The sequence below is a fragment of the Balaenoptera physalus genome (genome assembly GCF_965194825.1).
Source record: "Balaenoptera physalus genome assembly, chromosome: 1".
Taxonomy (NCBI): domain Eukaryota; kingdom Metazoa; phylum Chordata; class Mammalia; order Artiodactyla; family Balaenopteridae; genus Balaenoptera; species Balaenoptera physalus.
In genome coordinates, this window is record NC_138882.1 from 140,040,461 (window position 1) to 140,053,504 (window position 13,044).

Here is a 13,044-nt window from a genome sequence, read left to right on the forward strand (position 1 = left end):
TTTTGCAGTTTTCTTTTTTTTATTGAAGTATACTTGATTTACAATGTTGTGTCAGTTTCTGCTGCACAGCAAAGTGATTCAGTTATACATCTATATACATTCTTTTTTATATTCTTTTCCATTATGGTTTATCACAGGATATTGAACATAGTTCCCTGTGCTATACAGTAGGACCTTGTTGTTTATCCATTCTATATATAATAGTTTGCTTCTGCTAATCCCAAACTCCCAATCCATCCCTCCCCCACCCCCCTCCCCCTTGGCAACCACAAGTCTGTTTGCTATGTCTGTGAGTCGATTTCTGTCTCGTAGATAAGTTCATTTGTGTCATATTTTAGATTCCATATATAAGTAATATCATATGGTATTTGTCTTTCTCTTCCTGGCTTACTTCATTTAGTATGATCATCTCTAAGTTCATCCATGTTGCTGCAAATGGCATTATTTCATTCTTTTTTATGGCTGAGTAGTATTCCATTATATATATATAAAATCGAATTTTTATATATATATTTATATATACATATATACACCACATTTTCTTTTCCTTTTTCTTTTTTTTTTTTTTCTCTCTGCATTGGGTCTTCGTTGCTGCACGCGGGCTTTCTCTAGTTGCAGCAAGAGTGGGGGCTACTCTTAGTTGCAGTCCGCGGGCTTCTCATTTGCAGTGGCTTCTTTTGTTGCGGAGCACGGGCTCTAGGTGTGCAGGCTTCAGTAGCTGTGGCACGCGGGCTCAGTAGTTGTGGCGTGTGGGCCCTAGAGCGCAGGCTCAGTAGTTGTAGTGCACAGGCTTAGTTGCTCTGCAGCATGTGGGATCTTCCCAGACCAGGGATCGAACCCATGTCCCCTGCATTGGCAGGGGGAGTCTTAACCACTGTGCCACCAGGGAAGTCCCTATACCACATTTTCTTTATCCACATCTGTCGATGGACACTTAGGTTGTTTCCAAAGGTAATCTTTAAATGTTTTTTCTGATTCTAAAACCAGAAGTCACTCAAGCCCAAAGTGATGTACACTCCTATTAAAGGCTCAGCTGAGCTTATGTCATAATTCTTTCTGAAACCATACCTTAGCCTGTAGCCGGCTTCCAATGGTTGACCTCAGGTGATACATGGAAACAACCACATCTCCTTGCACAGTGATGCTCAAGGGAATGAAGATTTTTCCATCTTGGACACGGTATTCTCTTTAAACAGAGACAAAAGCATACACTGAAAGAGAGTCTAATTTGGCACAATAACACAGGTATACAGACACAGTCTTCTGTGGCTCTGGCCAAGGGTTTGCCCAGGCCTGAACCCAGGAACCATTTCTTATCTTAAGCAAAGTCAGGAGCGCAGCCAGTGCCAACTGGATGCAAATTGGTTCTGCCACAGGATGCCGCTGGTCTTATGCCAGGTCCTCTCTCTCCATCCCATCCTGATTTCTAGATAAATCAATTGCCCATTAGCAGAAATCGTTTTCCCCAAATACATGTAGCCCTGATGTATTTACCTTTCCCTAACTGTAAATTTATGATAAAAACAGAGAGAGAACAAATAAGTCCAACTGAGATCAATATAGAAACAGCAGTGAGATGCTCTGTGAGTATCTCGTATACCAATTTTGAAATTCAATCTATTTCAAATTAATTTCATTTTCTGTTATCATCCAGTCCCTTCTTCCATATCTCCCACCACCTCCCACTGGCACTTGCTCTTTACTATAGATTCTATAACTTTTTAATTATATAACCATCTACCTAGTTGCTCACCTAGAAACCTCATTCATTCCTGATTCTTCCATTACCATCACCAATTCTTATCAAAGTCATCTCCTTCTTAAATGTCCAGGTCTTCTGCGCTACACCACTGTCTTAACCCTCATTATAGCTCATGTTAGTCTCTTAGTTTGTATCACCATTTGAAGGGGGGCTATGGCATCCCTTGATTTAATTGTGCTTTTCTATGATTACCACCTATACTGAACATTTTTTAAAATATCAGCCATTTCATAATGTAGTCCTCAAAGGAAGAACAGGATCTAACTTACACAGGAATGGAGCAGTTCACAAGAAGAAATGAAGAAAAGTATCATGACTTACTTCATTCGTTCGAAATCTGCACAAGTTGTATATATTTTGGTTTCTCCAATCAGTACATCACAGTAAGGGCGACATCCATTTCTCTGTTTGTTGAAAAAAGGAACTGGACTGACAGTGATCGACTTAATGGTGAGAGGCTTGAAGTGAGGGCGGTAGGGTTTGTCTGCTAGGAGGTCACACATGTAGCCCAGGTACCTAAAACACAAGACAGACATTCTGTTGGTGCCGACCACAGCAGAAGAAATAAGCAGTCAATTTGCTATAAAGTTTGTTCTCATAAATTATTAACCTACAATAAAAATTTACTGTGTTAATTCTTTAAACATTAACTGGCAAAAGAGAATGCTGCCAATAATTTAGGAAAGCTTTTATCTAGTGACACTGCTGTACTTCCCCCCGAAGAGCTGATAAAGGGGTATTTATTAAATGAAAAAGCTTATGGGCGTTTTACACTAGCTCAATATTTGATCTAGCAGATTAAATTTATCAGTTAAGGGCTAGCTTTAGGAAAAAAAAAATCAGAATTTATCATCAGATGCAGTTTAAATAAGAGAAAGAAGAAACTGTGCCCAAAGAGAAGACAATACATCAATTATCTAAAAAGGTTTTTTCCCTTTTTTTGGGGACATGATACAAATTCGACCATGTCTGCGCCAACCCTGCATCTAGCTGACTTTACCTCCTGTGGGATGGCGAAAGTCCGATTCCTGGTCGCTTTGCGTAGAGTAACCGAACGGCTGGGCCAGGAGTAGAGTAGAGATTACAGAAAATGAACATAGCGCCAACCAGGATTGATGACGCGGCCCGTCCATCCTAGCAGAGAAAACGTATAAACCTGTCATAAACATGGACCGGTCAGGCACCCAACACTGAGAGCGGCTGTACTTGCAATTAAAAGAAAGAGGTTAAGGGTGGGGAGTCTGGGCGTCAGGTGTGGCGGAGAGAAATCTTAACTAGAGGTGCCTGTCAGTTCAAAATTGTTCACCTGAAAACCCAAATCTGTCCCAGCTATTTAAATCACAAAGCAGCAAGGGAAGACTGATTCTTAGGATACAACTGACTCTCTGCTAACCTAAGAAATCTAGCAATATAAATTTGATTTGTACATATTTACTGAAAAATCATCTAGTCTTCAAAGTAACTTTGGACCTGTAGGATCAGAACTAACAGTTGAGGTCTCTCAGTTTAGGCTGAAGGTAAAGAGTTCTCAGGTTAGGCAAATACTGCTTTTTGGAATATGCGATGTGTGTATTTTACCCAAAGTTATGTTCCTAGATTGATATAAAATAAAGAAGCTTCACCTGATTCAACCGCACTCAGTAAAGGAATGCAAGAGATAACATTCCTGACAGATGGTGAGCAGCTTCTTCTAGAATACTTTAAGTGACAAGGAGCATCCTGCTTCTGGACGAACTTCACAAAGTTCTTCCTTATACTGAATGTGCTGAGTTGCAGTCTCTTCCACTCAACGATCCCCATTCTTCCTTCTCTCAGGACAAAGTGTAAACCTACTCCTTTCTCCCTGGGACAACCCTTCACGTATCTGAAATACTCTCCCTTTCCATCAACTTTTCTATTTTCCAGGTTGAAAACACACCCAATCTGTGATAATTTTATGTCTCAACTTGATTGGACTAAGAGATGCCCAAAGAGCTGGTAAAACATTATTTCTGGGTGTGTCTGTAAGGGCGTTTCTGGAAGAGATCAGCATTTGAATCAGTAGACTGAGTAGAGATTCACCCTCACCAAAGTGGGCTGGCATCATCCAACCTGTTGAGGGTCCAAATAGAACAAAAAGGCAAAGGAAGGGAGAATTCTCTTTGTCTTCTTGAGCTGGGACCTCCATCTTCTCCCTGTTCTTGGACATCGGAGCTCTTGGTTTTCAGACCTACATCAGCAGCCCCCTTGGTTCTCAGGGCTTCAAACATGGACTAAATGTTACCACTGGCTTTCCTGGTTCTCCATCTTGCAGGAGGCAGACTGTGGGACTTCTAGGCCTCCAGAATCACTTGAGCCAATTCCTATAATAAATCTCCTCTTACATATCTATCTCTACACATATCCTGTCAGTTCTGCTTCTCTGGAGAACACTGACTACTACCCAATCCCTTCAATTCTTCCTCATTTGATGTTCCATTTTAAGAGACATCATCATTCAGTGGACTTCCTCTTAACAGACTCCAGTTTTAAAACAACAGCCTTAAATGTGCTGCCCAGATGTGAAATGCAAGATATAAGATGTGCTCTGACCAAACTAGAGAGGAAATATCATCTTCCTTAGTGTGGTAAGAACACTATGCTTTTATTAACATAACCCCAGGCTAAACTAGTTTAAATGTAAGCTAAATCACACCATAAGCTCTTATTGATCTTTCTAGCCACTAAAACTGTTAGTTCTTTTTCAAATGATGTGTTAATAGACAAATACACTTAATCTTTTAGAACCAGAATTCAGGACTTTACATTTATCCTGTGTTTAATTTCACATTGGTAGTTTCTATTAAATGACCAATCTGAGAAAACTGATAAGCTTGCCTCCACATTTTCAAAGCTGTCAATAAAAGGGCAACCAAATGCAACCTTCTCCTGGGAGGATGCTGATCTGTTAGTCACCTATCTTTGGAAGCAATATTCAGCCAACATTTGTCCAAATGTATAAAAATTTAGCCCAAATTTCTCCATCTTGAATATAAGAAATGGGGAAATATCTCGCAGGAATCCAATAAACTATCTCTACTAATCTATTAGTCTTGTTCCGAAAGTTCAGTTGGTTTGATATGTGTGTTCATAATGAATCGATGTGGACTCCTTTTTTCTATGAGTTTAAAATCATCTGTGCACAAATTGTGTTAGAATTTCGCCTTGAATTGCCATCAGGCTCACTAGCCTGTAACTTTCCAGGATCAACCTCTTCCATCTTTTGGAAAAAAATCTCCTCTCCTTGCTTGACTGACACTCTTCTTCCTGTTTCCTCATATTGCATAAGGAACCCATAATTGCTTTTCCAAGTGCTTTTAGCATTCTGTCACATAATTTAAGTCTAGAGAGTGGATTATTTTTAAGTACTGTGACGCTCTTTTACTATCTCCCTACCTCTCAGCTTTGTCTTAATTATCAGTGTTACTCCCTTTCTAGCTTGACATCTGTTCCCCCGATGAAGGAAGAGAATAAAGGACTTAAGATTATACCGTGTGCCTCCAGCATTTGTTGTTGTCCTTATTCCAAGGACAGTTTTTTTTAGAAAGACATTTTTCTCAATCTTAACTCTTTTTAGAATTTAGTCTTCCTGACACTCTTTTAACAGGCTCATGGCTCTTAGATATGTGTTCCCTCCTTTTATCGGCCATGTAGGTCTTTTTTAAAGTTTTCTTAGTTTTTTTTAATTAAAAGATGAATATATGCTTATTTTTAATAAAACAGCAGTATATATAGGATAAAAATAAATGCTCCCACCTCCAGCTGCAATTCCACTTCCAAAGACTTGGTGCAGACTTCCAACTCATGCATGTCCTTTTTCAGTAAGCCTAGAGAGCAGGCTATAGGGTCTTCACTCTTTGTATGTCTCTTCTTTTCTCTTCTTCATTGGGTTTTTATTTGTTATGATTGTATCATTAGAACTGGGAGCCTCTGGTCTCTCTCGAGCCATCTTCTCTTACAAAGCTGCCAGACCTAGGCTCGCTGAACTTTTAGAAAGTTCTCGAGTGAAGAAAAAAATCACCAAAGTACCTAAAGGCTACTTAGTCTCTAAAAATAATCTGTCCTTTATACAATCTGTTCTGTCTCTGAAAGGAAAACCCTTTGGCCTTTCACATTAAACTCCTACGAAACACCAAGTGTTTTTCTTTTATTACCAAGAATTTGGGGATGTGAGATGGAAAGAAGAAAAAATCTCAGCTTTCATCCCTCTTTTAGCCAACTGACTCTCAAGAAAGAGGGGGAAAATCATCAACTAAGATTATAGCAAAAAATACACCTTGAAGTTTATAGAAGCAATGAATAGTTCTAGTATTTATGCTCAGATTTCATTTGTGTGCTCATTTCTTCATATATCCAATCGCTTATTCAAATCTTTCATACCTGGGATTCCAAAGTAAAAAAGACACAGTTCTTGCCCACAGGATGCTCATAGTCTAGTGGGGAAACAGGTGGGCCACCAGATTATGATGATGCAGTATATTAAATGCTTAAATCCAAAGACGTTTAGATATACAGGTCGAATGTCCACATTGTCAAAAAAGATTTTACCTAAAGTTGAGTTTTAAACAATAGGCAAGAGCCCTCCAGAGGAAGAGTTGGGGAAAGGGACTCTAGGAAGTCAGTGGTCAGAAAAATCATCAGTCCCACTGGGAATTGCTATAAAATAGTCAATTTATGTGACTACTCATAAGGGCATAGATGGCTTTTTATTTCATTTTTATTCAAACATAAAGGTAAGAAAAGAATATTCCAGTGTGCTTATGTCAGTTCTATTCACCCAAAACTCAATGGCATTTTTGCCTATGCACCCACAGCTCTTGTTTCTATCTCTTTTATAATAGTTAGCACATTCCAGAGGCCCTGTATTATGTGGGTTGTATACATATCTGCCTCTCCCACTGGTATTCGAGCTTTAGGGCAAGAATAATAAGTTTTCCCCTCATTTTATATCCCTCACATCACCTAATTCCTAAGTGGGTTCTTAAGAAATGCTTATTCAACTTAAGCATTACCTGTTCACCAGTCTGTGTAAGGTCATTTGTATTTGACCAAACCAAACCAGCACAAATGATAGCCACAACAGCAACAAGAAAAGGTTACTCACCAAGCAATGGACAACACAGACGTTTTTGGGGTTCTGTAGTAGCCAGTTATACATATTCCGACACACAGCAAAGAGGTTGTGCAGACTGGGGGCCTGCCTGATGGGCCAACTGCATTCTGAGACCTAAAGGAACACAGCGGAAGGAAATGAATTCGCCAAGCGACTTCCTCTCCATGGGCAGGGTGCACACCAAACGACTTTTGGAAGTGACACTACATTCTCTTTTAATACAGCAGAAAGAGTTGGGAACAGGGTCCAAACACCGAAAGAAGAGTTTAATCCTGCAATTTTTTTAATTTAAAAATTCTGTTTCGGTAAACATATTTTGAAATATTGGGTTGGCCAAAAAGTTCGTTCGGGTTTTTTTTACTATTGGGTTGGCCAAAAAGTTCCTTCGAGTTTTTGTAAGCGCTTACGGAAAAACCCGAACGAACTTTTTGGCCAACCCAAAACATTTTAAACTAAACTAGATGATTTAACATACATATTTCGATTTTTAAAGGTTCCAATATTTGGATTTCAAAGGTTCAATGTTCCACTGAATTTAATTTCTATTTAGTATAAAATGTTTTGACTTGCCTACTAGATGCTTAATTATAGGATTACATTGTAAATCCTGCACTATCTCTAATTTTATCCAAGATGATAAAAGTGAAAACACGAAAAAGTGCTGCTGAATAAGCCAAAGACAGGCTTTTTCAAGGGTCTTATTTCTTCCTCTTTTAATGAGGGAACCCACAACTTCATGGGGGCAATCTCTAGCATTTTCATTCATCTAACACACATGTTCATTTTAACACATTATAGGATATCAGTTATGTTCCTAGAATTCTGCTTGGCTCTGATCTGTACAACAGTCATATAAGACAGGTACTAATATGATCTCTATTTTGCAGATAAGAAAACTGACTCTCAGAGGTTGTCTTGTCTAACGTCACACTGCTGGTCAGTACCAGCATTGCAACCCAGGTCTTCTGAGTATAAGTCACTTTGCTACAACAGTATAGTGGCTGAGAGTATCATTTGCCTCAAAATTCTAGGCATGAGCCTCAATCAATTAGGTATTTATTAATTTAACAGTAAGGAAAAACTTAGGCAAACTTCATGACCTCTCTAAGCCTTTCTCCATAAAATGTCATGAATGATACCTACTACTTGCCTCATAGGGTTGTGGCTACTACATGAGAATGTATTTCAAGGGCTTAGCTCAGTATCTGACATACACAAAGTGATCAATTAATACCGGCTATCATTACTATTATTATTATTATTATTTTGTCAGGTAACTGTCAGTGCAAAGCCCTAAGGTCAGATAGAGCTAGCTATGTTTGGAAAAAAATGAATGAAACCCTATATGGCAAAATCATAGACTGAAGGGTCAGATCATACCAGGCCTTGTTAAGAACTGAGAGAAGTATTTAAGAAGGAGGGTGACTCTCAGATCTGCATTTTCCAAAGACCTCTCAAGGTCCAGTATGGAGAACAGATATAGATGACATAAGACAAAAGTCAGAGAGAACAGTCAGGTGGCTATATTAGGAATCTAAGTAAGAAATGATGGTGGTTTAGGCTAGATGAGTGGCAGTGGGACACACAAAGACTTGAGGGATTCAAAAAATAGGGAGGAAGTGGAATGCCTGTACAAGACTCAGGGATTGATCACAGGGTGGCAGTGCATGAGTGTGGAGGGGTATGTGGAGCGGGAGGAGTCAAGGATGACTGCTAGATTTTCAGCCTGAATGGTTGGATAAAAGGATAAAAGGATTGCAGGTGCCATTGGCTGATACAGGGAATTCTGGAGAAAACAACAGGCTTTATACAGATGGTGTCATCAGGAAGTGCTCTGCAACACTAACACCACTGGTCTAAGAAAACCCAAACGTCCCAAATTCTTTACATTTAGGAGTGGGGAGAGAGAGGCAGGAATAATCTGTTTGGTTCATGCTTTTCTAGCAACTAGATAATAACTAGTCAAAATGTAAGTGGGAAATTATCTGTGGTCTCTAGAGCTGACACCTGAAAGCAAACACATGGAGTTTCTCTCTCTGTGGCTGCCAAAAACCCCCTTCTTTTTGGTTAATTTGTAACTTTTTTCCTACGAAATGATTGTGGGTAGTGTCAGGGGACCTTCCAGGATATTAATTTTCCTAGACCTTTGAGAATGACAGGTATAGTTTATTAAACAAAGTAGATGAAATGCCTAACAAAGCTACCAAACAATCCAGGGTGACCCAGTATTGGGCCTCTGTCGATTTAAACTCCATAACAGGGCTTCCCTGGTGACGCAGTGGTTGAGAGTCCGCCTGCCAATGCAGGGGACACGGGTTCGAGCCCTGGTCCAGGAGGATCTCACATGCCGCGGAGCAACTAAGCCCATCTGCCACAACTACTGAGCCTGTGCTCTAGACCCCGTGAGCCACAAGTACTAAGCCCGCATGCCGCAACTACTAAAGCCCATGCTCCAGAACGGGAGAGGCCACCACAATGAGAAGCCCACGCACCACAACAAAGAGTAGCCCCCGCTCGCCACAGCTAGAGAAAACCCACGCACAGCAACAAAGACCCAACACAGCCAAAAATAAATAAATAAAATAAATAAATTTAAAAAATAAAAAATAAAAATAAATAAACTCCATAACAGCTTGCCCCTTTCACCCAATATGATTTGGGTCTATTTCTGGCCCATTCTTTATCCTCAAATAGATTCCCCATTGACAAGTTCTCAAGGAATGGAAATAATATATTGATTAAAAACAGAATAGTTGGGAAGAAAAATTTTGCCATCAGAGGAATTACAAAAAGTACATTTATATAAGCTGCTTCCTGCCTGTGATGTTTTTCCTTCCCTTGGTAAATTTCTATTCATACTCCAAAGCCGAAGTTCAAGCGTTCTCTTGTCTCTGACAGTTTCTCTAACACCCACAGGCAGAAGTGCTTAGTCATCTTAGTCATCTTTGTCCATTTTCATCTGTTATAGCTTTCACCAGTAGAGCAAAATGGTGAAGCCACAGTTGGGTTTTCACCTTAGCTTTACCCCTGATTACCTGATTCACCTTAGACAAGTTGCTAACCTCTCCAAGCCTCAATTCTCTTGTACGTAAAATAAAAATGGTGGTAAGAATTAAGGAGCACAATGTAAACACAGTAAGTGCCAGCTTATTGTATTCAAATTAACTGTTTATGTCTGTCTCCCCCTCTAGACACTAAGCTCCATGAGAAGAGAGACCATTTTTCATTTTTGTAACCCAAGTCCAGAGTCCGCGTGCTGGTCCAACGGCAGGCACTCAGTAGGTATTTGCTGAGTGAATCAATGAGTGAAAGAACGAAGGAATGAACCCTATTTGGCAATCTCTTCTTACAATAAGATTTGTCGGGCTTCCCTGGTGGCGCAGTGGTTGAGAATCTGCCTGCCAATGCAGGGGACACGGGTTTGAGCCCTGGTCTGGGGAGATCCAACATGCCACGGAGCAACTGGGCCCGTGTGCCACAATTACTGAGACTGCGCGTCTGGAGCCTGTGCTCCGCAACAAGAGAGGCCGCGATAGTGAGAGGCCCGCGATGAAGAGTGGCCCCCACTTGCCGCAATTAGAGAAAGCCCTCGCACAGAAACGAAGACCCAACACAGCCATAAATAAATAAATAAATAAAAAAGAAAAGAAAAATCTAAATCCTGGAAATTAAAAAAAAAAAAAAAGATTTGTCTTTGTCTACATGTAAAATATCTTGAGGAAGGAACCGATTTTGTTGTTTTTTTAGATTGCAACCATGTAAAAGTGTAGGAAATTTGTTTTCTCAGGCAGTGTTTTTAAACCTTTTAGAAACTGTGCGTCACTCCTACAAACACTAAATGTCAATATCTATGAGTCTCAGCTGAAAGCTGGCTAAATTGTTCTTAGCACAATAGGCTAATTGTTCAGAATCATTAAACCAATCAAGTAAATAATATTAATTTAAAGTACTGCATAATTACATATTTACTTGATATATAATTATACTCCATTAAGCAAACATACAATTAGAATTTTTTAAAAGCATGTGCTCTGTCTAAAGGGGAAGAACATTTAAGGCATAAACAAAATCAAAAAATTTTTTTAAACGAATTCAATCCCTGCAAGCGATTTTTGTAGCTCTGTGAGGTTCACAGCTTCATGCAATAAGCACGATCCTTGGGCAGGTGACACTTCACGATGCTGCCTCCAGTCTCTCTGAAGCCCTCCCGGAGCTGTAGAGCATCAGAAAACGCCATATGGACTACAGGCTGCCATGATACCGCCCAGTGGGAAAGGAGGCCAGAACAGCACCAGGGCTGGATGCCATTTGGTTTTCATCTTTCTGTCTCCCCAAGCACGAGAGGAGACGACAGAAGCATCCCATTTGCTGAGCGTAAGAGCAAAAGGGGCTGTGGAGAATCGGACTGAAGAGCCATATCCAGTGTCTTAAGAATCTGACACCATTTCTGGAGGACAGGAGTACTTCAGGCAATAATTTATTTGGCATTTTATTATCATGAATGGTAATTATAGCTTCCACTTACTGAATGCTTACTCTAAGCCAGACATTGCTATCAAATGAATTCCTTACAGCAAACATACAGAAAAATTTTCTATTTGTGAGATAGGAATCCTTATTGTCATCTCCATTTTATACGGGAGAAAACTGAGTTTTAGATGAGGTGAAGTAACTTACCCAAGAAGAGGAATAGCTGAGATGCGAATCTAGGATAATTTTTAAAATTCAAAATTTGTGCATATTATATGAACTTCACCTCAATAAAAAATAATAATAAAAATTTGTATACTGTCTGATGATTATTAACTACAATTCCATCTTACATTTGTGAGATAGTTATGGGATCAAGTGATGGCTATTTTTTTACCAAAGTTAATAAGACATTCAATTCAATGAAGGCTGCAGAACTAGAATGTGGGGCTTCCTGGTCCTCTGGCTCCCAGGCCAGGGATTTTTTCCTGCCCCATTATTTCCTGTCCTTACACTGATGCACAGTGGCAGAGGACAGATGAATATAATCTATAAAGTCACTCCGCTATGGTCAACTCCCTTCACCAACCAGCAAACCAGAGCAGAAACAACTGGGAGCTACGGTGACCTGTTTGATGAATTCTGGAAGGAAAAAGGAAAAAAAAATGTGACCTTCAAACAATCCTCTAAGAAACCCAAGTTGATCATATATTTTCCTAAAATTAAGTTCTTTGCAAAGAGGAAGAAATTCTACAAGATTATGCAGTTTAGAAATAGTCGAAATAAAAGAAGATTCTAAAAGAACCAGCTGGGTTTATCTTTTCATTGCTACTAACTGGCCTCCTTCAGCATACCCCTTCCTGGTTAGACAGAGGAAGGAGGCTCAAGTGGCACCGGAAGAGCATTTTCAGAATGTAAGAGCTTTAGGGCAGGCTAGACTTGGTGGCCATTCATCCGCTTTTCCATTTATTGCCAACAGCAACACCAAGAAATGTGTAAAGCAGTAGTTCCTGACATTCTAGGGCAGAGCTTTAAAACCTGCTGTGCAGAAATGGAACCAGTGCACACACACATACACACAGAGTAAATGACTATAGTGTTTATTTGGGGGATGATGAACAAGGTTTGGGTATAGATACTGGTGATGGTTACAGGATACTGTGAGTGAATTTAATGCTGCTGAATTGTACACTTACAAATGCTTAAAATTGTATGTTTATGTTATGTGTATTTTACCACAATAAAGAAAAAATAGGAGTGAAAACAGATGGTTAAACTCTCTGAAGCCCATGCATGGATTGAAATATACAGTGGATCCATGTCTTTTAAACTCAGATTCAGAACATCTGGCTTAGATGATGCATCTCATTGGTCTACAGGACTTCACTGTCAACATCAGGACGTTTATTTCCTCAAGGTGGATACTGGCTAAGAAGAGTCAAAACACCGACATTCAATATCTCCTCTGTAGTCATGAATAGGTATTCTAGCACTCTGAATGAAGGGCTATCTGCCATGTTTTGTTTTGAGTCAAATCCTCTGCTAAAATTGAAACTAAACACAGAGTCCTATTTTAACATTCTGCTACATATGCAAATACTAAGAAATTGCTATTTAATTATTTCATATGATTCCTGTCAACCCACGTGGTTTCTAAGCCTAAAAGTGAATCAAAATACTG

General features: G+C 39.6%; 1 protein-coding gene across 7 annotated transcripts in view; it reads right to left on the reverse strand.

Moving 5' to 3' along the window:
- Positions 1–13,044, reverse strand: part of DNAJC6 (DnaJ heat shock protein family (Hsp40) member C6) — a 166,132-nt gene that overhangs the window by 29,989 nt on the left and 123,099 nt on the right. For all 7 annotated transcript variants that reach the window (XM_082453394.1, XM_082453397.1, XM_082453392.1 and 4 more), the window contains 4 exons: positions 6,885–7,007; positions 2,763–2,896; positions 2,084–2,278; positions 1,069–1,186 (listed from right to left, as the gene is read on the reverse strand). In XM_082453394.1, the coding sequence (XP_082309520.1) occupies positions 1,069–1,186; positions 2,084–2,278; positions 2,763–2,896; positions 6,885–7,007 (570 nt within the window). The remainder of the gene's footprint in view (positions 1–1,068; positions 1,187–2,083; positions 2,279–2,762; positions 2,897–6,884; positions 7,008–13,044) is intronic.